This window comes from Etheostoma spectabile, chromosome 9 (assembly GCF_008692095.1).
Source record: "Etheostoma spectabile isolate EspeVRDwgs_2016 chromosome 9, UIUC_Espe_1.0, whole genome shotgun sequence".
Taxonomy (NCBI): Eukaryota; Metazoa; Chordata; class Actinopteri; order Perciformes; family Percidae; genus Etheostoma; species Etheostoma spectabile.
In genome coordinates, this window is record NC_045741.1 from 24,300,849 (window position 1) to 24,325,136 (window position 24,288).

The 24,288-nt window shown below is 40.2% G+C and overlaps 1 protein-coding gene across 1 annotated transcript in view; it reads right to left on the minus strand.

The window, feature by feature from the left end:
• Positions 1-2,268: 2,268 nt before the first annotated feature.
• The window catches only part of gabrg3 (gamma-aminobutyric acid type A receptor subunit gamma3), a 52,673-nt gene continuing 30,653 nt past the window's right edge, over positions 2,269-24,288 (minus strand). The window contains exons 5-9 of the mRNA XM_032526767.1: positions 20,325-20,407; positions 13,060-13,197; positions 12,007-12,159; positions 8,439-8,638; positions 2,269-7,109 (exon numbers count right to left, since the gene is read on the minus strand). Of these exons, the coding sequence (XP_032382658.1) occupies positions 6,831-7,109; positions 8,439-8,638; positions 12,007-12,159; positions 13,060-13,197; positions 20,325-20,407 (853 nt within the window). The 3' untranslated portion in view covers positions 2,269-6,830. The remainder of the gene's footprint in view (positions 7,110-8,438; positions 8,639-12,006; positions 12,160-13,059; positions 13,198-20,324; positions 20,408-24,288) is intronic.

A 24,288-nucleotide genomic window follows, 5' to 3' on the forward strand; every position in this document is an offset into this window, starting at 1 on the left:
GTAAGTGGCTGATTGTGCCTTAGAGAGGTATCCTGCCTTAGCATCTACTCTACTTTTTCACCCACACTTCACACTCACACTTAGGAACTTTTAAGGACTTTCAGGACTAAAGCAGAGCTTAACAAAAAGTGAACATTGGACGCACATTCCGTGGATGGCCAGAAACACAACTTTAAAATAAATGCCAATGTTTTTATGTATCTTTCTGGATATGTAAGTTGACAACTGTTTGCTAATAAGTTTGCCATTTCAACTTTATAAGGTTTATACAAGTCTACAGCCATGCTAGCAGGTCTGCGAGGCTGTACTTAAGGTTCTTTGAGCTGAATATTACCATGCTAACTGGCTCACAATGACATTTCTAACATGCTGATGTTTAGCAGGTATAATGTGTTCACCTTTTCGGTTAAGTGTGTTAAGGGCCTTTGCGCTCTGAAACACATTATTTCCCATTGCTTTCGTTGCACCCCAATGATTTTTGATGACGTCAGCACTGCTTGGTAAATTGATGGCAGCATGTTGTAGAAGTGTGTTGAACCTCCTGCCCAGAGCAGCTCAAACCACCTTTAGTCTGAAAGGCCCTTTAGCATTTAGCATAATTAGCGCCAAACACAAAGTACAGCTGAGGCTGATGGGTACGTCATTAGTTTTGCAGGTATTTGGTCATAAACCAAACCTTTGGACTAACAATTGGACCTGACAATGGCGTGGGATGAAAAGTTAGGAGGACCACCATGTCCTATGGGGAACATGGACAATCCAGTAGTCTGTCTGGACCAAAGTGATCTACTGACTGACCAACCAACATTGCCATCCATTCTTACTTAGCACTAATGTCACCATGCCATGCAGATTTTTCCTCCCTCTGAATTTCTGCTTCCACCTTTATGTAATGGGGATTAATAGAATTCTATCTGTGGTGCTCACAGCATTGAAAAAAATACATTACAATATATAACAGCCACTTAAAGCCTCTCAAAGGATCAAAACTACAGCAGTACTAGTAGTTAGTAATTAAGTATTGAGAACAATTAAACTGTCCTAACAATGAGTCACCAGCATCAACATACACAACTATATAAAGAACATTTAAAGGTTTTTTTTATTTCATAAAATAATACTGGAGTTTTGAGTCCATTCAGTCCTGTCTCCATGCAACTTGCAAGTAGGTGAAGTTGTACCAGAAACCTTTAGCGTGGATAACCCACAGACCTGTTAACTGTGGCTATTTCCATTAGAACCATATCGACTTGACCTTTAAATAGATTTCAACCCTTATTTGATGTTTTGTATCTATGACTCCCTACACCAGGCTACTATGTTCTGTGCAAAGGCTCATATTTGCCCCTGTGGCGAAGGGGCAAACACAATTTCATCTTTTTTTTGTATGGGTATAAGCAAACAAGAGCAGCCAATTCTGTTACTTCCCTCCTCCTTTAGGAAAAGTCTTATTGGGTTTCAAGCAATTGAATTTGAAGACAGACTCAGGGTCAGTTTGTTTTCTCTCCCAGGGGAACTGGACTGGTCTGCACCAACATTCTTTGTTCAAACATTTTGCCCAGGTGAACTATGGCGACTGGTGGCCATTTTGTGTTTTTGTTGCAGGTTAACAGTTTATGAATGGAGTAACAGCAAAATGGGTCCTATCGTGCTTCTCAATCTGTATAAAATTGATTTTGACAAAATAAAACAGTTGTGGTTTATTTTTCTAATATACCCTTAAAACTGTCAGTGTGTAACGTTTTTGGCCAAATTAGTGTCTACAAAGCTAATTAAGACTATCAGCTCCACACAACTCTCTCATGATTTCTCAGTATGACTATGTTCAGAAGATTGTGTTGTCTGGCAACTTTCACGCGCAGAAAATCGTGTGGAGATAATGACCTCTTCTGAAGAGTCCATGATGTTTTTTCAATCCTCCGTGTCCTAATAGAACTGTGTGGAGGAAGGGTGGGGGGGGGGGGGTTGTTGCGCGATCACGGAAGGCTTGTATCATGTGGATGCGCCGACAGTGTTGTCGTCATTTAGGATTCCTCATGGGACACACAGAAACGACGCATTATAGCTTTAAAAATACATTTAAACAAGATATTTAAAATGCCAAATTGACTGCACTGATGTACATTTATAAAAAACAAACACTTTATTCAAAAAAAAACAACATAGGTATGAAAATAGCATGGACATCAGAAATGGATTGTAGATACTGGAGCCAAAAGGAGAAATATTATAAAAACAACCCGACTCACAGGACACCACGCTGTTGAGGAGTACAATCTCAACACGTGCACTTGACTGTACCATTGCGTAATGAGATATCTACCGTATGTCACACTGAAGTCACAAATATGAAAACACAAAACAGAAGTTGAGTATTATGCATACAGTAAGTTAGATAGGAGATAATACATGTCAACAAAAATATGATTTACCACTGTTGAAGTACACTGCAGATAGCACAAGTTTGGTGAAAAGCTGCACTCTGCATACAGCAGCAGAGACACTCTTCAAGTTCCTCTTTAGCACGTACAGTAGCAGTTAGTGAGATTTCTGCCACAAATAATACAATCCGTGGATGAATTGGCAAATAACTTAAACCATCTTAGAGTGCTTCTAGGCTCATCATTTCTGGTACGCTCATAGTTTTCAGTCCAATGGCACTTGACAGCACTGCACTGAATACATGAAAACTGAAGTCGTAACCCAAAACACAACAATTCCCTCCAACATGATTCAAACTATCAGAGAATAAAGTAACACAAACACGTCTTTGGCTTATTCATCACAATACTGAATGTGGCTTAGACTTAATGCAGTGTTTGCACTGAGGTTATTGTACAACGTCACTAAGACTCTGAAGATTTACATGACAAAGATTTCCGAATCACAAAAACACACAACTTTTCTTTGCGAGGGATTTACATAGCACGTTATTGGCAGACAGATACATTTCATGTGTAAATGTCTGTCCCTCAGATGCCCCATCTGCACAAGTCCTGCTGATCCTGGGCGCAGATGACACGGATCACAGACCTGGTTCAACAGTTCAGTCTGGAGCCACACACATGTCCATACTGGCCTGGGATCAAATCCCAGCCTAAACCCTGCCCAGTGTGTACCCCTTTTGCTTTCCCTGCGTCTGGAAGGATGATACAGAAAAATGTTGGCAAAACGACGCTAAATCAACAGCCAATTTGACAGGGTACGTACAGTAGAGAGGGGTGGTGACAGCCGGTGGGAAATCAGTTTTTATTTAACTCTTTTAGACCATAAACCATGGTATTATTGTCCTATGTAAATCCCATACATCCTACAGAAAATGTGATAATAATGAACTTTCAAAGACCATCTGGAGCAGTGTTCACGATAACTCTCAACCTTACATTTGAGTCTTATTCAAAAGAACTACTACAACTACAACTACAACTACTACTACTACTACGTTAAACGATGCCAGAACTTTCAAGTGTCCCTTTCTGCTTTGTGTTTTAGACACTATTGCCTGATGATACAGTGGGAGTCAACACTGAGATTTCAACAGCCAGGGCCCTGTGTTTGTATTCTCCCAATACAAACTTGGGTGAAAAACAAATGGGTGCATCCCGGTGCAACCTGGGGTCTCTGTCGTATAGATATGTCTCCCCTCTCTCAGTCAGTTAAGACAAAAATGCCCCACAAAGAGTGTATGTTATTTGAGCTTTAATCACATTGTATTCTAACATGATAATGACAGTTATTGTAAACCATAGCACCACTCAGAAGAACTTATTGCATCGCCCTTCATCTGTCAGCAGAAAGGAGTTAGAACACTGCAACCTCTGGGCTCCACAGAGTAATTCAATTAATCAATCAATGAGCATACACGTGATTATAAAACAATACTTTTGCATTTACATTGTGGCCAATAAAATACCATGTTAACATTTTTAGTTCTTATGAAGTAGGTAGGATTAAAAAAATGACTACATTGCCAAAGAAAAGAACAAAAAAGTAGGGCTGCAGCCATAGAAATAAAAGGGACAGAAAGGCCATCGAACTGTTTCCCGTGGTCCTTTGATTGATACACAACGAAATGGCGATTGTTGTTAGTTGACATAGAGACAATGCGCGTCAGTGTGTTGCAGCTTGCTTGGAAGAGAGCCGCCCAATGCAGCTCAAGAGACGTTCTCCAGACTTGCAGGGAGTGAGGAGGGACAGTTGGATCCAGCAGCAGAGGGTCAGCGGACCACTAGCGTTAGACCCAGCCTGCTGTTCGGCTCATTCTCTGTCCCCGACGCAGAAAAGCAACCCAGACACCGGTGTTGTCTGTCAGTGCAAAACCTCAGCTCCGCGCCTTGCCAGAAGTCGGCTTATTATTGGAAGCTTATACGTTACCATGACAATGGTACACAAAAATGGCTTTCTATTCATTTTATTTCTATTGCTGCAACCAGCGAATTATTTTCATAGTTGATTAATCTGTTGAGTATTTTCTCAATTAATTGATTAGTTGTTTTGAAAATCAGATCAGTTTTTTTCCCAAAACCCAACATGACGTCCTCAAATATTTCCAAAACTCAAAGATATTCAGTTAACTGTCATCGAGATATGAAGAAACTAGAAAATATTCCAATTTGTGAAGCTGGAATCAGAGAATTGTAATAAAAAAGGACTCAAACGATTATCAAACTAGTTTGCGAATAATTTTATATTTGACAACTAATGGGTTAATCTTTGCAGCTGTAGAAGATGAACTGCTGTCTGTACGTTGTGTTGGTTGAGACGCGACACACAGGTGCTTCGACACGTGGCTGCGTCCGTTTTCACTCAGCATCAGTTTATCTGCAGGCACACGAGGCGGCACATTCCACCAGCGCTGGCGGAGTTTATTGTTCTTCTCCGGTTGGAAATGACGACCGTTCAGTTTCCCATCGACTGCGTACTGCCACAGTGTGAACACAGCATCAACCCTGGCCATCGCTAAATACCCCACAGTTAAAAAGCCAACTTTATGTATACTATATTTCTTTCATGTCATAAGAATTTCACCACCGTACTGTACTGTTTGTGCAGCAATGAAATATATTAGTGTTGTTCATACGTGCCTGAAAACATAAATGGGCACATGTGTGAAATATTTGGCATATGTAGCCTATATAATAAAAAGAAAACAGAGGGATATAAAAAGTTCCGCTTAAGTATACTGCCCAAGGTAAAGACGTAACCATCGCTGAAATGAGGTCTTCCTCATGATGAGGTTATTATAAGAGGTAAATATCTATTCTGGTGTTCATCTCAGCTCTGGGCAGGCTACACTAAGGCAATTCAATGGTTGCTAATGCCAAATACAAACACAGAATCAAATTAGAATACAAACAGTCCTTATTAAAACCATAATTCTATCCCAGAATGTATTATAACTTCTTCAGGGTAATATATAACTGTCTATTGCATGCAAATAAAAGTCAACGGCCGAACAGAGATGAGTGATCCTGATGAGTGGGATTATCATATTTGTGCCTACAGTAATGTACAAATGACACCCATTATATTTAATTTGGCCATCCAGTACGATGAATACGAAGCTGCAGCAGCAGCCACATTAGCATAAAGGATAAGAAACAGGGGCTAATGGCTAGCCTGAAAATGTCCACAGGTACAAACTCACTCGCAGAAATTAAATGTAATGTAATGTAAATAACACATTATATGTTGTTTAATATGTACAAAATCCAAAGAGGTGGCAGGCCAATTATATTACCTTCAGACATGGCCAGGCTAGCTGTTAACTAGCATAAAGGCTGAAAACAGGGGCTAAGCTAACCGGCTGCAGACTGTAGCTGCTATTCAGCATGCTGAAGGCTACAGACGTGAGAGTGGTATCAAGTTTCTCTCCTCACTCTTAGTAAGAAAGCCGATTCCTAAATTATCCAAAACTATTCCCTTAAAGCAAAGGTATTTTCAAAAACATGTCATTGAAAGTGTTGGTGGTCTGGGCCTTCTCCCAACGATGAGAGATGTGTGCCTGCAAGCACACTGTCTAAAATAAGCATTTAAATCTTTGACTTCACATCCACTAACATAAACAATTATGCCAATAAAGCAAAGCACATACTGTATCAGTATTCATTCTGCTGTAAGGTTTATTCAAACCACTCTCTTCCCTGGGAACCAGTTTATTTCTTATACTGTAGAGGGCCACTGTAGTGTTGCAAGCAGGAGGAATGAGTCATGCCTAAAGTCAGTATGAAGAGATAAAAACCTAATCATTTTTTATCTTGTTGTTACAACAAATGGTTGTTTTATAAATGTAACTCAATGCTTTGAATAAGAACAGCCATAACCAGTCAAAGCCAGGCTCTTCTATTTTATATAAATCATTATTCCCTGATTACTGTAGCAGATATTATCTACCCCTCCAGAGGAAGGCACTAAGAATGGTTTGAACGTCCTTGGATTTTCATCAACTGGATTGAACTGATGTCTGGATAATTACGTGCCGGTACATTCCCTACAACACAAGTCATCCTCCTGATTGAGAAGTTAGGGGTTGCAGTGCAAAGCACATTTCCTTCTTTGCCTTTAGATGGTCATTAGCACACAGTCCATCCTGTCCTCCCTCTGTGTACAGCATATTGAAGGGAATCAGTAATGTGTCCTATTATCATACCTGAAGTCATAGAGGCAGAAATCTCTGCTTGGCACAGGCCTGCAGATGCACGCTGTCTGTTTGTCTCCAGGTAACCGCTCCAGACAGCACAGGAAAGAGTTTATTTGGCGTCACCTTTTAATTAATCTTGGATTTCTGTCAAACTGTGCTGTCCATTTTCTGTCACCAGCAGAACAGTGTGCTAAAGGTAGAGATAGCCTACCCAGTAAACAATGTTAAACAGCAAGAAGGAGGTGGGAAAAAAGACACGCGAGTATGCGTCCAGGTCAAGTAAATCTATGTGGACACGACCTTTTCTCCAGCCGCCGCCTTTACACTCCTCGAAGCAGCAGAAGAAGCTCTGGCAGTCTTTTCCGTCCAGACACTCGTAGACACAAGTGTCCTCAAAGTCCTGCCAGTACATGGAGTTGTTTAGAGTGATGATGGTGTGTGGAGGTCTCACATCCAGGACTGAATAGTTCTGAGAAGAACAAGAGACATAGAGAAGAACATGAATTTAAATAGATGTTTGAGTTTAATTAAGGCTCACTCATCAAATATGTAGTTTATTCACCACCAGTACGGACCGGTGGTTTAAAGGGATTTTTAGAGGAATTTGGATAGGTCTGTTTTCCCAGTAACAACAGTGTATTTCCAATGAACAAAGCTTGTTACTGAGTCATGAAAATTACATCTTTGCATCCATCTGTTTTGTCTACAGCCAGATTTACACCTCCCAAATTTTTAATCAAGCCTTGCCACATAATCAAATTTACCCAAAACCTAAAGATAAATAAAGGGATACCAGACATTAAAGGGGCACAACAGGGATTAGATGTTGTACTTGGGGGTTAGGAGAGTTGGGGAAAAAAGGTAAAAATCAATGTATCAGAAATTAAGATATCCTGACTATTATTATCATTATTATTATTATTAAATGGCTCGTGAAAAGCTAGGCTAAGTAAAATACAGTCAAGTTAGAACCTGGACACAAATGCAATAAATGGATAAATGGATGCAAAGAAATATTTTTTAAACATTTGGGTTCACAAAATGCTTGCTCATGGGGGAAATTGTTGGTTCATTGTAAATTACAGTGTGTGGTCTAGACCGGCTCTATCTAAAAAGTGGCCTGAGATAACATCTGTTATGAGTTGACACTATAAATACAATTTAATTAAATTCAATATGTATTGCAACTTCAGAAATCTCAAATGCACACGCAGGTCAGACGGCAAAGCTTTCACAGATAAACCCTGCATCAGGTCAATTTAATGCAAATTGGACAGCTCAATTGCTTGTGATTATATATTAATTAGTTTGACGGAGACAGAAACATATTTCCAAGATTTAGAAGAAAACCAATCAAACTAATATCCAGAGAGAGCCTGAATGTCTCTGTCTAACTTCAGATTAGAGCTTTGGTTTCTACACAGAGCACGAGGTGACAGCCCGCACTGCCTTCCGTCTGTTGTTGAAGCTTGGAAGCTTGTTCCGACTGATGCAGTGTCCCTTAAAATAGTAACAGTCTTATCAGAAGAGCTTATAAATGGCAGCATCTCCTCATCTCAAGCCTGAAAGGTTTCCGCACTTCCTTCCTGTGATAACCAAACCAAAGCACTGTCAGAGAAAAGCTACTTCTGTAACAAGTGACAGTAATCCTGTATGTAAGGGCAGCACTTCTATCTACATTTGATCATCATTCACATCACTTATGAATTCATTATTAGGATTAGGAGTTTTAGGAATATTGCAGCAAGAATATTCAATGTACTTACAGTATAGAAAAGCTGATTTAAGGCCAACTCACCATTCTTTTAGGTTTCATGCAGCTGGGTCTTCGAGCACTGTATGAATAGTAATTTAATGTTGCATACTCCATCAAAGCAGCAAAGACAAACAGGAAGCAGACAGTGACAAAAAGGTCCATGGCAGTGACATAAGACACTCTGGGTAGAGATGTCCTGGCCACACTACTGAGGGTAGTCATAGTCAGCACTGTGGTTATACCTGAAGGACACAAGAGACAACAAACTCACCTTAGGCACTGCTCACAGGTAATAATCAGGAGCCACAAGGTTAGATTGTGGTATTTAACTGTGTTGAAGGACATATTTGCACTATTTCCTCGGCCTGATGTTTATTTTACTGAAGAATCACAGCTGAATGTAGAATTACAACAAACACGTACAGTACATTGTGGACAAAGAACATATAAAATCGTCTTTTGTTGAGTGCAAAATCCAAATTGACTTTAGTCAAAGTTTGTCGTGAGATCCTTCTTGATCACTTTAAACTCTGGAATGAGAAGAAACGTTTCATAAAGTCTTGGAGAAGAGTAAGCAGACTACATGAAAACTCTGTTGACTACAGTGGATTTTGATTTTGATTTGAAGCTCAGGTGCAGAGACCAATACTAGTGTACTGTTGCTGGAAGCTGGAAGGAACCCCTTCATGCACAGAATAATGTATTATATATGTATACACATTTTCTTTGGTCTACCAAAGAGAGATTGAAGAATGTTTATATTCTAAAAGTTTTCTCTATCTTTAGAAAACAACTTAAAACGGCGTTAAAAGTTTTTTTGGGCCACTTGTGGGCAGTGCAAAAAGCTGTACACAACACAACATTGACATATTATAAACTTATAAAGTTGATAAAGTTAACCCGTTTGCAAATGGTCCAGCAGACATGAAGCATCATTATTCATTTTAAGTCACCTCTCTGGCCACTGGACAAATAAAAGTAAAATAGTGACTCTCTTTTAGCTCTGTGTTTGTTCACCACCAACTCTTGAAAGAAAGATCTGGCTCTGTAGCTGGTGAAAGCGCCATATTTGGTTTGGTGCTGAGTGTCTAGTGTACAGTGCGTTGTTAGTTGGTTTTGCTGAACACAGCTGCCTGCTGCATCTGAAAGGCTGATGAAAGCAGTGAGTGGCTGTAAAACCAAAACGAAAAACTGAATATGTGACGTCATGGCAACACAAAAGTCAAATCCGGGGTAGACAAATGGCAGTTGATTGAAACTGCGGATATGTGCAAAATCAGCAAAGTTCATTTTCTGTTGTTCAGCTTTAACTGTAACATATTGTATAAGGTTAAACATGGTTATCCTACCTAATAAGAGCCTCTTAAAGCTGCCTTAATAATACATTGTTAAGGCAGCTTTAAGATTTCCTGGAGTTACTGCAGGCCATGCTAGCAGCTGTTGTTCTTTTAGTAATTTTCCTCATAGTAAAAGTAACCTCATTTAAATCTTAACAGTGTCACTTAGCTGCTAAGTTAAAAGCTAACATGTCATTTTGACCAACAGCAGATGTTGTTGTCACTCAGACTGACAGACATGAGAAAAACCTCTATTCCTCCAGCCTCTCTGTCTGATTCCATTCTTTCCTCTCTCCCGTCTCCTCATCCATGAGCATTTTAGAGATGCCTATAAGAAAAAAAAAGCATCTGTGACTGTTTCACTGAGGTTCCCATGGTAACAAGCTGGCCCCGTCTATTTCAGGTGGACACCTCACACTTTTCCTTTAGCTTCTACTTGACACAGTGATTACACTTACCTGCCTTTTGCTGATGCCGTGGCACAGATTTAAGAGTTTTTCTTAAATAATAGAATGAACATCCGGTTTGAACATCCGGCATTTATCTTAACTGACTGGACATTTGTGAGGTTCTGTATATGGTGTGTCAAATGTATGTTTAAGGACCCAAGGGGTAACTTGCTACTGAGATAAAGTAGTACTATTGGTTATTTTGGGGTTTCTACTAGAACATGTTTACATGCTTTAATGGTCAAAAAACACATTATTTTCCTCAAACTGTCTGTCTGATTATACCTGTATTCACCCACCGTTTAATACGCTTCAATTTTAGCGCCTGTCTCATTAAAACCCCCTCCAGAAAAAGCTCAGTCTGCTCTGATTGTTCTTTGGTGTCTTCTGCATCTGCACTCTGTCTCAGCACCGTCATTGCAGCCAGGGAATGACTGTAACAGCACTTTTTGACTGGTTGAAATGATCTCTTAATTCACCCATTTACATGTGGAGATCTGCTGCTCTATACATGCTAAAAATAGTGATTATTTACATGGAGTCAGGTGGAGATATGCTGCTCTATACATGCTAAACAGTAGTGATTATTACATGAGAGGTGGAGATCTGCTGCTCTATACACGCAAAAGTAGTGATTATTTACATGAGGCAGGTGGAGATATGCTGCTATACAAATGCTAAAAGTAGTGATTATTTACATGGAGTCAGGTGGAGATATCCTGCTATACATGCAAAAGTAGTGATTATTTACATGGAGTCTGGTGGAGATATGCTGCTCTATGCAAGCAAAAGTAGTAATTATTACATGGAGTCTGGTGGAGATATGCTGCTCTATACAGCTAAAAGTAGTGATTCTTTACATGGAGTCTGGTGGAGACTGCTTCTCTATACACGCTAAAAGTAGAGATTATTTACATGGAGTCTGGTGGAGTATGCTGTATAACACGCTAAAAGTAGTGATTATTTACATGGAGGCAGGTGGAGATATCCTGCTCTATACATGCTAAAAGTAGTGATTATTTACATGGAGTCTGGTGGAGATATACTGCTCTATGCAAGCTAAAAGTAGTAATTATTTACATGGAGTCTGGTGGAGATATGCTGCTCTATGCAAGCTAAAAGTAGTAATTATTTACATGGAGTCTGGTGGAGATATGCTGCTCTATACAAGCTAAAAGTAGTGATTCTTTACATGGAGTCTGATGGAGATATGCTGCTCTATACAAGCTAAAAGTAGTGATTCTTTACATGGAGTCTGGTGGAGACATGCTTCTCTTAAACGCTAAAAGTAGTGATTATTTAAATATCAGCCCGGTTCACGGCTGATGATTACAGTGTGTCTCAATACTGGACCAATGGTAAAGGTTTTTTTCACATTAGTCACTTAGACACCAATGAATTAAAAATAGGGTCCAGTTTGAAAAGAAAACTCTTCAATTCCTTAAGTGAAGGCCTGGACAAACACAGCTTCACTCCAACATGTGAAAAACAAATAAAATGTTAAACAGAGAAAAGGAAAGAAATTGGATGAAATCATGTACCTTCACCAAAGTGATCCACAGGACTGTGCACGACAAACAGCGAGCATGCACAAAAGAGAAAAAGTATAACAAAACAGAAAGAGCAGATGGAGTGACTCAAGTTAAGTGACAAGCAAACATCCGTGCAGTACAGATAAATAGTAGTCTATTCAAAGCAAAACACAATTAAAATGTGCAAATGGAAACCGAAGAAGAAGGACCTTGACATGATGTCTGCATCAGTATTTCCACTTATCTCTAACAGCTGAAGTTTAAAGCAATGTTCCAGATTGAACCCCAGTACCTAAAGCCGTTCTGGCTGGCGTGGCGTCTTTTTTGATCCAGAAGGACACCCAGGAGAGGACCACGGTGAGAATGCAGGGGATGTAAGTCTGGATGGTGAAGTAGCCCATTCTTCTGCTCAGGTCAAAGTACACTGTCATCAACACATAGTCACCTGTGTGCGTGTGAAAGAAAACGCACAACTTGATGAGAAACTTTACGGACAGACGCCTCGAATCACTGGTACAATAATTGTGCTGATGAGGATAAACAAAGAGAGAATTTGATCTTTCTATGGCACTATGTGTTCATGTTACAGCGCGTTACTCATTTTTAAATACTTCTATTTTAGGTGTATAATATATGATCTGTTGTTGAAGTAGTAGTGTTGAAGTGCCCAGGTTTTAATTCTTTTCAGTCCGTGTTTGTGTTAGCTGTTTTTTTTTTTTTTTTGTCCTTGTGTAAAGCGTCCTTGGGTTTAATGAAAGGCGCTATATAAATCAAAGTTATTATTATTATTATTATGTTGGTTGCTACAACAATCTCTTAATGCTTTGGCTCGTGACCTAGTGACAGTGAAACCCGGTTTAGCTCACGATACATCCAAAGTAGGATAAGTTACCGTATGCAACACTTGAAATGCAACGATGCATCTGGAACTTCTTCTCCCGTTTATTAATGAGTAAAATTACAGTGGGTAATACAAGCTTTCCTCCCGTAGACATTACATTATGGCACCAGCCGGCATGTGCTAGAAAAGATCTTTACGACAGCCGGTGTGGTGAAAACACTATTGCTTTTGTCCAAAGGGGCCGCTAGAATCAAAACTAACTGAAAGTTCCTCATAGCAACTTTAATCTTGACTTATTTACATATTTATTGCCTCATTTGTTTTAAGATTTATTTTATAGCCTTACTTAGGCAGGAAATCCTGTATTGATACTACAGTACAGTAGCCATTTTCTAATTGCTAGTGTTTTCTGACAACTGAAACACAACTTCTTTGCATATAAGCAAAGGATTTAAGGATTTCTGCCACTACTTCTACAAATCAAGTGTCCCAACCAGATCCTACCTGCTGTAGTCTTTATTATGTCTGTAGTGTTTCTCAGGCCCATGAAATCAAACTGGTAGAGACGCCAGGACTTTTGGTCAGCTGCCTCCACAGAGTTCTTCCTCCACCTGTAAATCATCTCATCTCGTGGGTATCCATCTGCAATCAAACAGAGCATGTATGTGTGACCCTCCGAGCGACATGGCACATTCTAATGACAGATGTCCTGTGCAGACAGGCATAGGGCCACCCAGAGAAACATTTGTCTGGTGCTGGAGGCCGGCTAATGAAAAGAAAGTCTGGAATGAAGACAAAGGAAGAAAGAAAGTAGATTAAATGAAAGCTTTGGTTCAATAATGTACTGAATCCATCTTGATGTTTATCCTGACCTTCACATGATAGACACGGAGCCTGCGAGTGCTTTTACAATCGATCATGTGAGGTTAATGATGGGTTAATGGTTCCATTTCTGATTTGGTGTCACACTAGCCTGGATCTTTCCTGTCTTAAACAGACGCATAATCGTTTTAAGTAGAAAAGCTAACACAATTAGGATTTAGCCTGATAGCAGTTAAATGTAATAGGCTTTCAATTAACAAAAACATTAACTGTAATTGTTTTCAAACATGCTTGATGAATGAATTTCATTAACATTTGCCACACTTCTCTCATTTGCTATTAATGATGCCATTAAAGATTCAGCAATCGCTACTCAAATTCAAAATATGCAGAAAATAACAGCTTACTATTGGAAATAGCTCTTCAACCAACACACTTGATGAATGGCAACACTGGCATTTGCATAAAGCATTACTAATGGTCTCAAGGCCCAATTCATGGAGCATTTATAAATTCACAATATTCATGAGACTAAATACACATTAGCCCAACAGGAAGACACATGTTTTCTTTAGGATGTCAAAGTCATGACCCGCCGTACTCTGCATCTGATTGGCTGCCACTTGTTGGTGGTGTTGGTTATGTTTAGGCATGAGGAGTGAGATTGGTATGGGTAAGCCAATCAGAAGCAGAGTAGGGCGGGTCATGCCTTCCCCCATCCCCATGCCTTCGTAAGAAAATATTACTAACAGGAACCATAGTACTTTTCAAAATAAAAGTACTTTAGATGGATACAGTAGAGTTAACACTCTCAATATCAGACCAGGACCCGGAGCTGGTGGAGGCTTTATGGTTTATTTCTAGTAGTTATGCCTGTATAATATCTTTGCTTTTACAGTGAGGTCTGGTACATGTGATACAGTAACTTGACTTGTCAGGTACAGTATGGAACTGATTGGATGAGATAGAAATAGATGGTTACTATATCTATTAATGGTTCTTCAATGAAATTCCCCAAAAACATCGGTTCCACTTTTCCAAATAAGCACTATGTTTTCCATTGAGCATGAAGGTATTAAGAATTAAGGTGAGTTAAAGTGCATTTATTTCAGATAGATATTTTTAGTTTTGCAAAGACCTTTAGTTTATAATTGCACCAAGTTGCATTTGTCTGTAATGAGAATACTGGGCCAAAAATATGTTCATGTTCAAGAATAGCAGCTTTAAGCCAAGTACAACAGGCCTTAAGCGCAAAGTCCTTAAAAACTAAAAGTGCAGGGAAATTGATTTTTATATAAACCCATAGTGCAGCAAAAACTTACAAAGCTGTAATAATTAACTTGTTAGCAAACAACTGTCAATTTAGCAGTCCAGCAGACAGGGACACATAAGCATTCATTTGTAATCGTCTTTTTGAACAACTGGAGAATAGAAATCTAATATTCGCTCTCCTTTTTAGCTTTGTTTTCCTGATGCAAAAAACCTTAAAACTGGTTTTAAGGAGGGTCAGGTTCCACTGTGTTCAGCAGCGGGCCACTGCTGCGTCTGTCTGCCGTTCGGTGCTGCGTCCGTCTGTTCCCGGTTGTGTCCCGGTGCGGTTTACTGTCTGTTCTGTTTGCCCTCAGCACCGGCTCCCTACAGAGCTGTGAGCTGAGCCCCCAACGCTACACCCGGTACCACCATGACTGCACCCCTGCCCACACCATTAACAGCATCATTAAAGGGCAACCATTATGTAGCATTTTCAGGATTCTACTTGCTTTTTGTGTTTGTACTAGTACATTTATGCTTTAATGTTAAAAAAACACTATTTTTCCTCACACTGCCCATGGCTGCTGCACCTGTATTCAACCTCTGTATGACACGCTCTGTCGGAGCTCTCTCTTTAACACCCCCTCCCGAAAAAGCCCAGTCTGCCCTGATTGGCCAGAGTGTATCCTGGAAACTCCGGAGCCTACACTCAGTAGTTTCAGTTGTTAAAGCTGGAGCTACTGTAACAGAGAATAGCAGGACTTATAAAGACCTCTAAACCAAGTATTACACAACCAGACATGTCCCAGCACTAATGGGACCGGAATTTAAGATGAAATGATCAGCATTGGCCAAGATTACAGCTATGTTGCGTTAGCATGTAGCTACTAAGTAATTAGCAGTGTCAAGGATAGATGACGCTTGGACCCAAAATGCAGAGTTTGATGTTTATTAAATAAAAGAAGTCCCAAAAGCACGTAGGCCTGGAGGCCAGGACACCAGGAATGAGCAGGTGCACACAGTACACCACTCAAAAAAATACCTGACAATACCTGACACCACAGAACAGCAAATCATGCAGTACACAGAATGAAATGAACCCACAAGAGACAAAGGAAAGACAGAGTGTAATGAGTAAACAAGGGACAGGTGACACTAGGGCCGGGGAAACAGGTGAAACTCATCAGGGCTGGGCAGAGCAATCAAAAAAGGAGGGGAAACACAAGACAGGAAGTAAAACCAGACAAGACCATGGAGAAAAGACAGACTTCAAAATAAAACAGGAAACAGAACACACAAAAGCATGACAAGCAGTGTGCTTCTGTTGGATTGTAGTGGAACGAAGCAGTCGGAGAGCACAGATAAAGACTTCTGAACCACACACTAACCAATCGGAATTGGGGAGAACTTAGCAATGGGAGCCATGATGACATTGTTTACTGCCGTTAGCCATGTGGATACTAAAGTTAGCAGGGAACAATAATAGAATATAGCAGCCATTTCTACAGTCATTATCGCAAATAAAGTCTTTTAAACCAGATAGAACATGGAAAACATGGAAAAGCATCATGTGTCTCCTTTAAATTCGCAGTTGACACCCCCGTAGTGGGGCTCATCTCTGTGTGGTGCACGGACAACTACCTGGTTCTTACCACAACCAAAACCAAGGAGCTTGGAGGACTTAAATGGACATTTTCTTGGTGCAGAGAGGGTCTCTGACTTCTGGTTTCTGGGCGTGGACATAGAGGAGGACCCTACCTGGTGCGCAAACACCACAGCAGTGGCTGAGACAGCCCAGCAGAGACTGAGGATCCCCAGGAGGAACCACCTTCCCCAAAACACTGCTAGCGTCTTCTATCGCTGCTCCACAGAGAGCGTCCTGACGTAGCGTCTTGGAGTGCGTTTGGCTGCTGCCTAGCAGAGAGGAAGGGGCTCCACAGGGTCCTCTCCCCCGCCCAGACGATCTTTGGCTGCCATCTCACCTCTCTGGAAGATCTTTACCCTTCTTTACTGCCTCAAAAAAAACAGAGCATACTAAAAGAGCTATCTCACCCTGGAAACTCTGCTAGAACTACTGCTGGCAGACGTTTTAGGACAATAAAAAGCCATAACTGCATTAAGGCTCCTTGGGTATTAAGGGTGTGTAAGTGAATGTCTGGTATTTGCGGTGATTTTGTGTCTTTACTTTCTTTTTCAAAACTCTTCTGTCACTTTTCATATATCTTTAGACTGACTTTTAGAGGCTCTTTAATATTTATTTATTTATTTATTTACTTTTTTTTGCACTTTTGCTGATGTTTGCACAAACAGGAATGCATGTACATGTACAATGACACTGAAAACTTCTATTCTTATCAAAACATTTTTGCTTAAAACACAATATGCCATTTTTATCATCATCGCAATATCAACTGGTGCAATATACATTTCGCAAAAGGCTGAAACGTATCGTGATAGACACACTAGATACAGATTTCTTTGTGTTAGTTGAAAGAAAATATAAGTAGAAAATCTTTATTGTTTTAGTGCTGCCGTATTCAGTTTGTATTCAATTCAATGCTCATTTTGTTCAATACATGAATGTTGGAAATATTTCCTCTTGTTGTCTTTCAGCAGAATACTGACAGCAGCAGAAACGCAGAACTGAGTACACTTTGTTTTCTGTTTATTTATCGCGAGTAATATTGATTTGATATGATATTCAATAACTTTATCGCATATCCATATTTTCCTCATATCGTACGGCCCTAGCTGTGGCGGGAAACAAAGGTTGCTGAGAGTGGTGAGAAGAAACCCAAGTGAAACCAAAACAACCAACTGAAAGACACTAAAGTGCTCAGTAGAGCTGAGGGGGACAGGGGAACTCACTGAGATGGTTATTACAATCCCCCAGAGGCATGAGGGCTTTAAAGATGAGCAAATCTGACTTAATCAGAAAACACTGTTGTCATGGAAACCAGTGTAATGCCTGCTGATTTCCTTAGGTAAGGAAATGGGTTTAATGGATGACAGCAGGATGGGTCTGAAGCTCTAATAAGCTTCACAAGGTGCAAGGTCTTTTCACATTTGAACCACTCTGTACTCCAGATAATAGATCGCTGAGAGGCCACAGCACGCCAACGTACAGCAGGCTTCATTTTCCACACTCTGCTCTATTAAGCTGCACATACTCCAGCACTATCACGGCTGTATTTTTAGGCAAAATTGGGCATGAGCCCACACCCTGGGCTGAATGGCAACCCCACACATGAATGGTCTCAGGGTGCTTTACTGTTGGCATGACAGAGGACTGATGCTAGCGCTAACCTTGTCTTCACTGGACAAGCTTTTTTCCCCGCATGCCCCAAACAATCAAGAAGGGGATTCATCTGAGAAAATGCCCCAGTCCTCAGCAGTCCAAATCCCTGTCGCAATTGCAGAAAAATAATTTGTCCCTGATGTTTTCTCCTAGAGAGAAGAGGCTTTTTTGCTGACCTTGACACCAGGCCATCCTCCAAAAGTCTTCGCCTCGCTGTGTGTGCAGATGCACTCACACACCCCCGGCTGCCATTCCTGAGCAAGCTCTGCACTGGGGGTGCCCCGGTCCCGCAGCTGAATCAAGTTTAGGAAGCGGTCCTGGCGCTTTCTGGACTTTCTTGAGCAACCTGAAGCCTTCTTCACAACAACTGAACCTCTCTCCTTGAAGTTCTTGATAATCTGATAAATGGTTGATTTAGGTGCAATCTTACTAGCAGCAATATCTTCGCCTGTGAAGCCCTTTTTGTGCAAAGCAATGATGACAGCAGGTGTTTCTTTGCAGGTAACCATGGTTAATAGAAGAAGAACAATGATTTCAAGCACCCCCCTCCTTTTAAAGCTTCCAGTCCTTTATTCTAACTCAAGCAGCATGACAGAGTGATCTCAGGCCTGGTCCTCATCACCACTCTCACCTGTGTTAATAACCAGATAATAACTGACATGATGTCAGCTGGTCCTTTAGTGGCAGGGCTAAAAATGCAGTGGAAATGTTTCGTTAAGATTAAGTTCATTTCTTTTGAAAGGAGGGACTTTGCAATTAATTGCATTTCATCTAAACACTTTACATAACATTCTGGAGTACATGAAAATTGCCATTATAAAAATTGAGGGAGCAACCTTTGTAAAATTTTTATTTGTGTCATTCTCAAAACTTTTGACCACGACTGTACTTGTATACTTTTGTTTGTAATGTGGAGGCAGTCTGTCACTGTAACTATGCAGCTACACTAAATACTTCACTGTACTCATGCTTTAGTTTACTGTACCTATCTCTCCCTTAGTCCTGGAGACACCGCTGTATGAGCTTCTGCTACGTGTTGTTCAAATGTTTCCATAGCTACCCAGAGCCTGGTTATAAGGGGACGAGGATATAGCATGTTGCTTCCAAATGATTGCTAACTAATACAGGTTGGTGCGATAAGACACAAAAGCAATGATCATGAAACAGTACATATTATGTTCATCTCCTTAATGACAAGACAACAGGGCAGCACAGTCATCTATTTGTAGTTCCAAATAGCCAAGAGCCACGGGCAGCTTTTGAGAGAATGGGCCCCTGGACACAGACATGTAAAAGGCCCCTGATCCCTCCAACATCCTGTAGGAGCAAGAAACTCACACTGGTTGATTCACATGTCCTCCATTTTTTTGCCTCTTTGTGGTCATTTAGTGTCTCTTTGTAGCATCTTTTTGTGGTCGTTTTCTATCTCTGTTGTAATTTTGTGTCTCATTGTGGTCGTTTTGTGTCTATTTGGGCTCTTTGTGGTACTTTTGCGTAGAGCTGGGCGATATGGAGAAATCCAATATCACGATATTTTTGACCAAATACTTCGATATCGATATTACAAAGACATCGTACGGCTGACAAACGGTGCTTTCAACTAAATATTTACACAATGAGATTTGTGATAGATAATCACCAGTAACGTGGCTAAATGACTAAGTGTTTAAAGACAAATAATATGCATATGTAATAATCTCTGTATTGCAATGAAGCCTTTAAAACCAGGAAAAGACACTTGTCATTTTACGATATCAAAAGTTTAAGACGATATCTAGCCTCCTACATCTCTATCCATATAATATCGATGTATTGCCCAGCCCAACATTTGCTTCTCTTTGTGGTCATTTGCTTCTCTTTGTGGTCATTTGCTTCTCTTTGTGGTCATTTGCTTCTCTTTGTGGTCATTTGCTTCTCTTTGTGGTCATTTGTTTGACTTTCCAATGTCTTGATGGAAGACCCTCCTTTGTCCTGCTAGTGCATTTGACTCACGTAATGTCTAACCCATTACACCCAGCTCCGAGGGGCTATGGTGTGACACTGGAATGCTTTTGAATTGGCCTTCAGTCCCTTGGCCACAATTGCCCTTCACCACTACCTTTCCAGATGGGGAAAAAAAAAAAAAATCAATGTGTTTATGACAAACACTTCTAAAAGCATTTTTCACACATAAGCAGTTGAACCCGGGTGTGACGTCAATGGTGGACAACATGAGCTCATGTTCAGTGACTACTGGCTGTGTGGGAATAAATAAATAAATCTAACATTTTCACCTGAGACACACAAGACAAAATGGGGTACTTTGTTGCAAAAGATACTCCAAAACATATATTAGATTTGTTCCTACTGGGTACCTGTGGCCCTAGAGAGAGCACTACATGGAGCAGGGTGTACTCACAGCTGGAGAAGACGAGCGGACAGGAGTGTTCGTCCATTGGAAAGTTGTGCAGCTGCAGCTGGCATTCTGCGTTTATTGTCAGTCTGAAAGAAAACCATAGAATCAGTTTGTGATACATCTCTCGTAGTACTGCAGTAAAGGATTTCATGTGAAAACACATCACATCGATACATTTTTTTTATTAGACTTTCACATTATGTCCTCACATCTATACAAGTCATTTGTTCCTTCGATCATTTTTTTTTTTAAAGGAGAAAAGAATGTGAGCATGAATGCATTTGTGCAATTTTGATAAAAAATAAGATCTTTCAACCTCAAGTGGGATGGCAAATTTTAACTATTGTAGACATCAGCCTACAGTGTACAGTAGGGATTCATGACCATAATCACTTAGTGTGAGACAGCTATGAGTGGAGACTGGGACACATTTATAAATCACCACACACCACGCTACAGTTCATGTCCTACAGGGGCAGAGGTGGACGAGGAATCTGCCCTTTACAGCTTTTGTCCTATAAATTGCTTATTGAATTCCCCTTAAGGCCATTTGTAGTCAAGGAATTAGTTTTTCAGAACCAGACAAAAAATACCAAAGTCAACAATTTGACCTTTCACACAGTTTTCATCCGATTCTTCAAAACACACAATCAGGTTTTAGCTCTAAGTGGCGCACAGTATAAATCAGGGTTGAAACCACTAGTCCATTAACTACTATGACTATGACTATTACTATTACTACTGATCGACAGTAATTTACCAAGATAAGAAGCATGCGCCAGAGAAAAACAGAGAAAATGACTGCAATGGCTGCAAACTCCGATGTAAACAATGCAGGTCTACAATTAAAATAAATATATATACTGTATATATTTAATTCAACATGTTTGTCAGGTCTCAAGAACACATGTGTTTTGCTCAGAAACCGTGAATGTAAACAGAACGATGCCTGAAGAAAGTCCTAATAATTATTATTCTTGAAGTCCTTTTTAAAGCCAACATTCTCTGGTTTGCTGCTTTTCTTTGTTTATATGATGACATCTTCAGACTTTGGGGAAAAATGTTGGGAAACTTTTTTACTATTTGCAGACATTCTAATGAACGGCCCAAACAGTTCATTGATCAATCAGGAAATAATAGTGACTTGCAGCCTTAGTATAACGTATATTAATATCCTAAAATGACTGCATTTGGACAATATGTTATACTTTCTTAGTACACACACATCTTATCTAAACAAGTTCTCACTGTAAGCTTGTATTAAATGACATAGGACATTTATGTGAGCAATAATCTTAATTGAAAAGTTAAAAGTGGACTTTCATGACTTATACTGTCCTCCATTGGCAACCAGGTAATGACGGCCTTCAGCGGCCTGTAATTCACAAAACTCATAAAAGACCGTGACGAGGGACTCGCTGTACTCACTCTGTGGACTTGGACTGAAATGACCTTCACACCTGAGGTGCTTGGTTGGTTTGAAACGAACCCTGGATGGGACGGTGTGAAAGCTCATTCCAACTCTGGCGCGGACCAAATAAACGAACCGTGCTCCGCGGTCTCGGTTTCTCTAGAGTTCGGTTCGCTTTAGGTGAGAATGCATTGCGACCAAAATAAGGGAAGTGAACCAAAAACAGAGCATTTACTAGCTTGCAATTTCAACCTTGCACATAATTCACAGACTTATATATGATTCAAGTGATGATAACTTTCAGATCCATAAACTATTCTGACAATAAATCGCTGGTGGTCTGTGTGACATCATCTCTCATCAGGGCCGTCCTCTCCTTGGCTTCCTGTCTGTCAGCTGCTCACATTGTTCGCCTTCTTCTAAAATATTAGTAACACTAAAGCAGAACCAGAAAACCCAAGATGTTATAAATTTGGTGTTGCTCTATTATTTCTGAGAGCAGAAGTGTCGACGAGTTTCACTCAGATATTCCGACCACGTGACATTTGCTTACAATGTTTGCTGCATTTGACAAAGTGCAGTCTGAAGGCAAAATGAACCAAAGGAAAAATGCCACAGTGAAAGTGCCCTAAGCCTTGTTGTGGAGAGACAACGTGACATTGTTTAACTTTATTCTTCAAACTGCTCTGCTACCATATGTAACTAAAGGATGACGATGTATCAACAAAACTGTTAGAAAACTGCTCACTGCAATTATCATGTGATGGGATCTGTCTGGGATGTAGCCAAAGGCCAACTGTCCCCTAAAGACTCGACCATCCTGTGGATGTAATTATGCAGCAAATATGTTGTTGACCTTCAATTATAAAACAGCTAAAGAACGCAAGTTACATTTCTTATCTCAATGGGAACAGGGGATACAGGAAGCATTAAGAGTTCCTTGACCTCTTTAAGCATGATGAAATAGACTGGCCGATCAGCCGGAGTGCTTTAATAAATCCAAAATATAAATACAACCCAGCTGACTGAGAAAACAACCCAAACCATCCCCTACAGAAAGTGTGTGATAAAATCCACATTAAGTGAAAACATACACATTACAGACACATGTGACAGAAAAAAAGAAGAAAGTAGAGAAAAGAACCTGTGTACTGTCATTCTGGTGTGATCTTTAAAGCTCATTAAAGCGTGGAACGGGGGCAATGGAATGCATGTGGGAGAGGCATGGATATCACAAAATGTCATCTTTGTTTACTGCGGCCGAGCCAATGCACAATTAATACCAAATGACATTTCATTGTCTTTCTCGCTCATCAACGGATATTACTGCTCAAAGTTTGCAACCCAAAAAGTCAATATGAACAGAGCAGCTCGCCGGGCGCTGTGTGGGACCCGACTGGCTCTGGTTCTTGCGGAAATGTACTAGCTCCGCTTATATTATTACATTTCCCCAACACTGTTTTAGAGACTGATATCAGATATTAAAAGGGTTTTTTTTCTGACCAGCAGCCGACCCTCATTAACCGATCATTAACCGCTAACCGACAAGTAGTCCAAGGAGGGCCGTCCATGTGGACATACGGTCCACACTCTGTGTCCGTGGACAGCTGCAGAGTTGTCCCGTTGATGTGGACACATGTGGACACTTTTCTGGAACGGTTTGCGGGACAGAAAGACGTCCACAGCGGTCGGCGACGTGTATGTCTGACCCTGTCTCCGCTCGTCCATATGCAAGGACACCATGTTTTGGGACTTTTTTTACCTGGTAAAACATGATCAAATACACATTTTGAATATTTGCTATTTAGAAAAGTACAACTAGTACAAAGTTAACTAGCAATGAATTGTATAGCCTTGTTTTTATAATGGGAAAAAGCTTTTTTAAATCATTGTTTTTTTATAATATAGTTTTAACTGTTCAACTGACAGTACTAATGGGTCAAAATTCATACTGTCTTTTAAGGGTTAAACTGTTAATCATTAACAGCCCTAGCTCCACTACATCTACACTATAGTACTAAAACACAGAAAAGTCCTTAAAATCAAACGTCTGGAGATGTGTCATACATAAAGAAATTATCAAAAAGATTGAGGCCAGTCCAGAGATGATATCATGAAGGAGCAGTTCATATTCATGTCGAGTGGTCCGGTTACAAAGAGGGCTTTAGGGCACTAGGGTGGCTGCTTTAGTAAATGGGTCCTAAAGCTCAAGCAGGCGATTTGCACTAAAAATTGGTAATGAGCGGAGCTCATTGCTTTTGCACTGCTCTTTTTAAGAAATGTTTGCATCACAAATTGTTTTGCATATATTTCTTATTGAGTAAAACTGCTAAAGTCTGCTAAAACATAAACTGATTGATTGATAAACCTGATATAGCCCCCCCCCTTGGGAAGTCTACGTGCTCACAGTGCACAGAGAAGATGGCAACTCAGGGATGCAATTATCATCATATTAAAAATGATACAGCTTCCAGATAATAGGCTACATAAATCACTATATATATTACTGTAAGTAAATGTTCAGGAACTCAGAAGTCCCAAAATCCCTCCAGATCA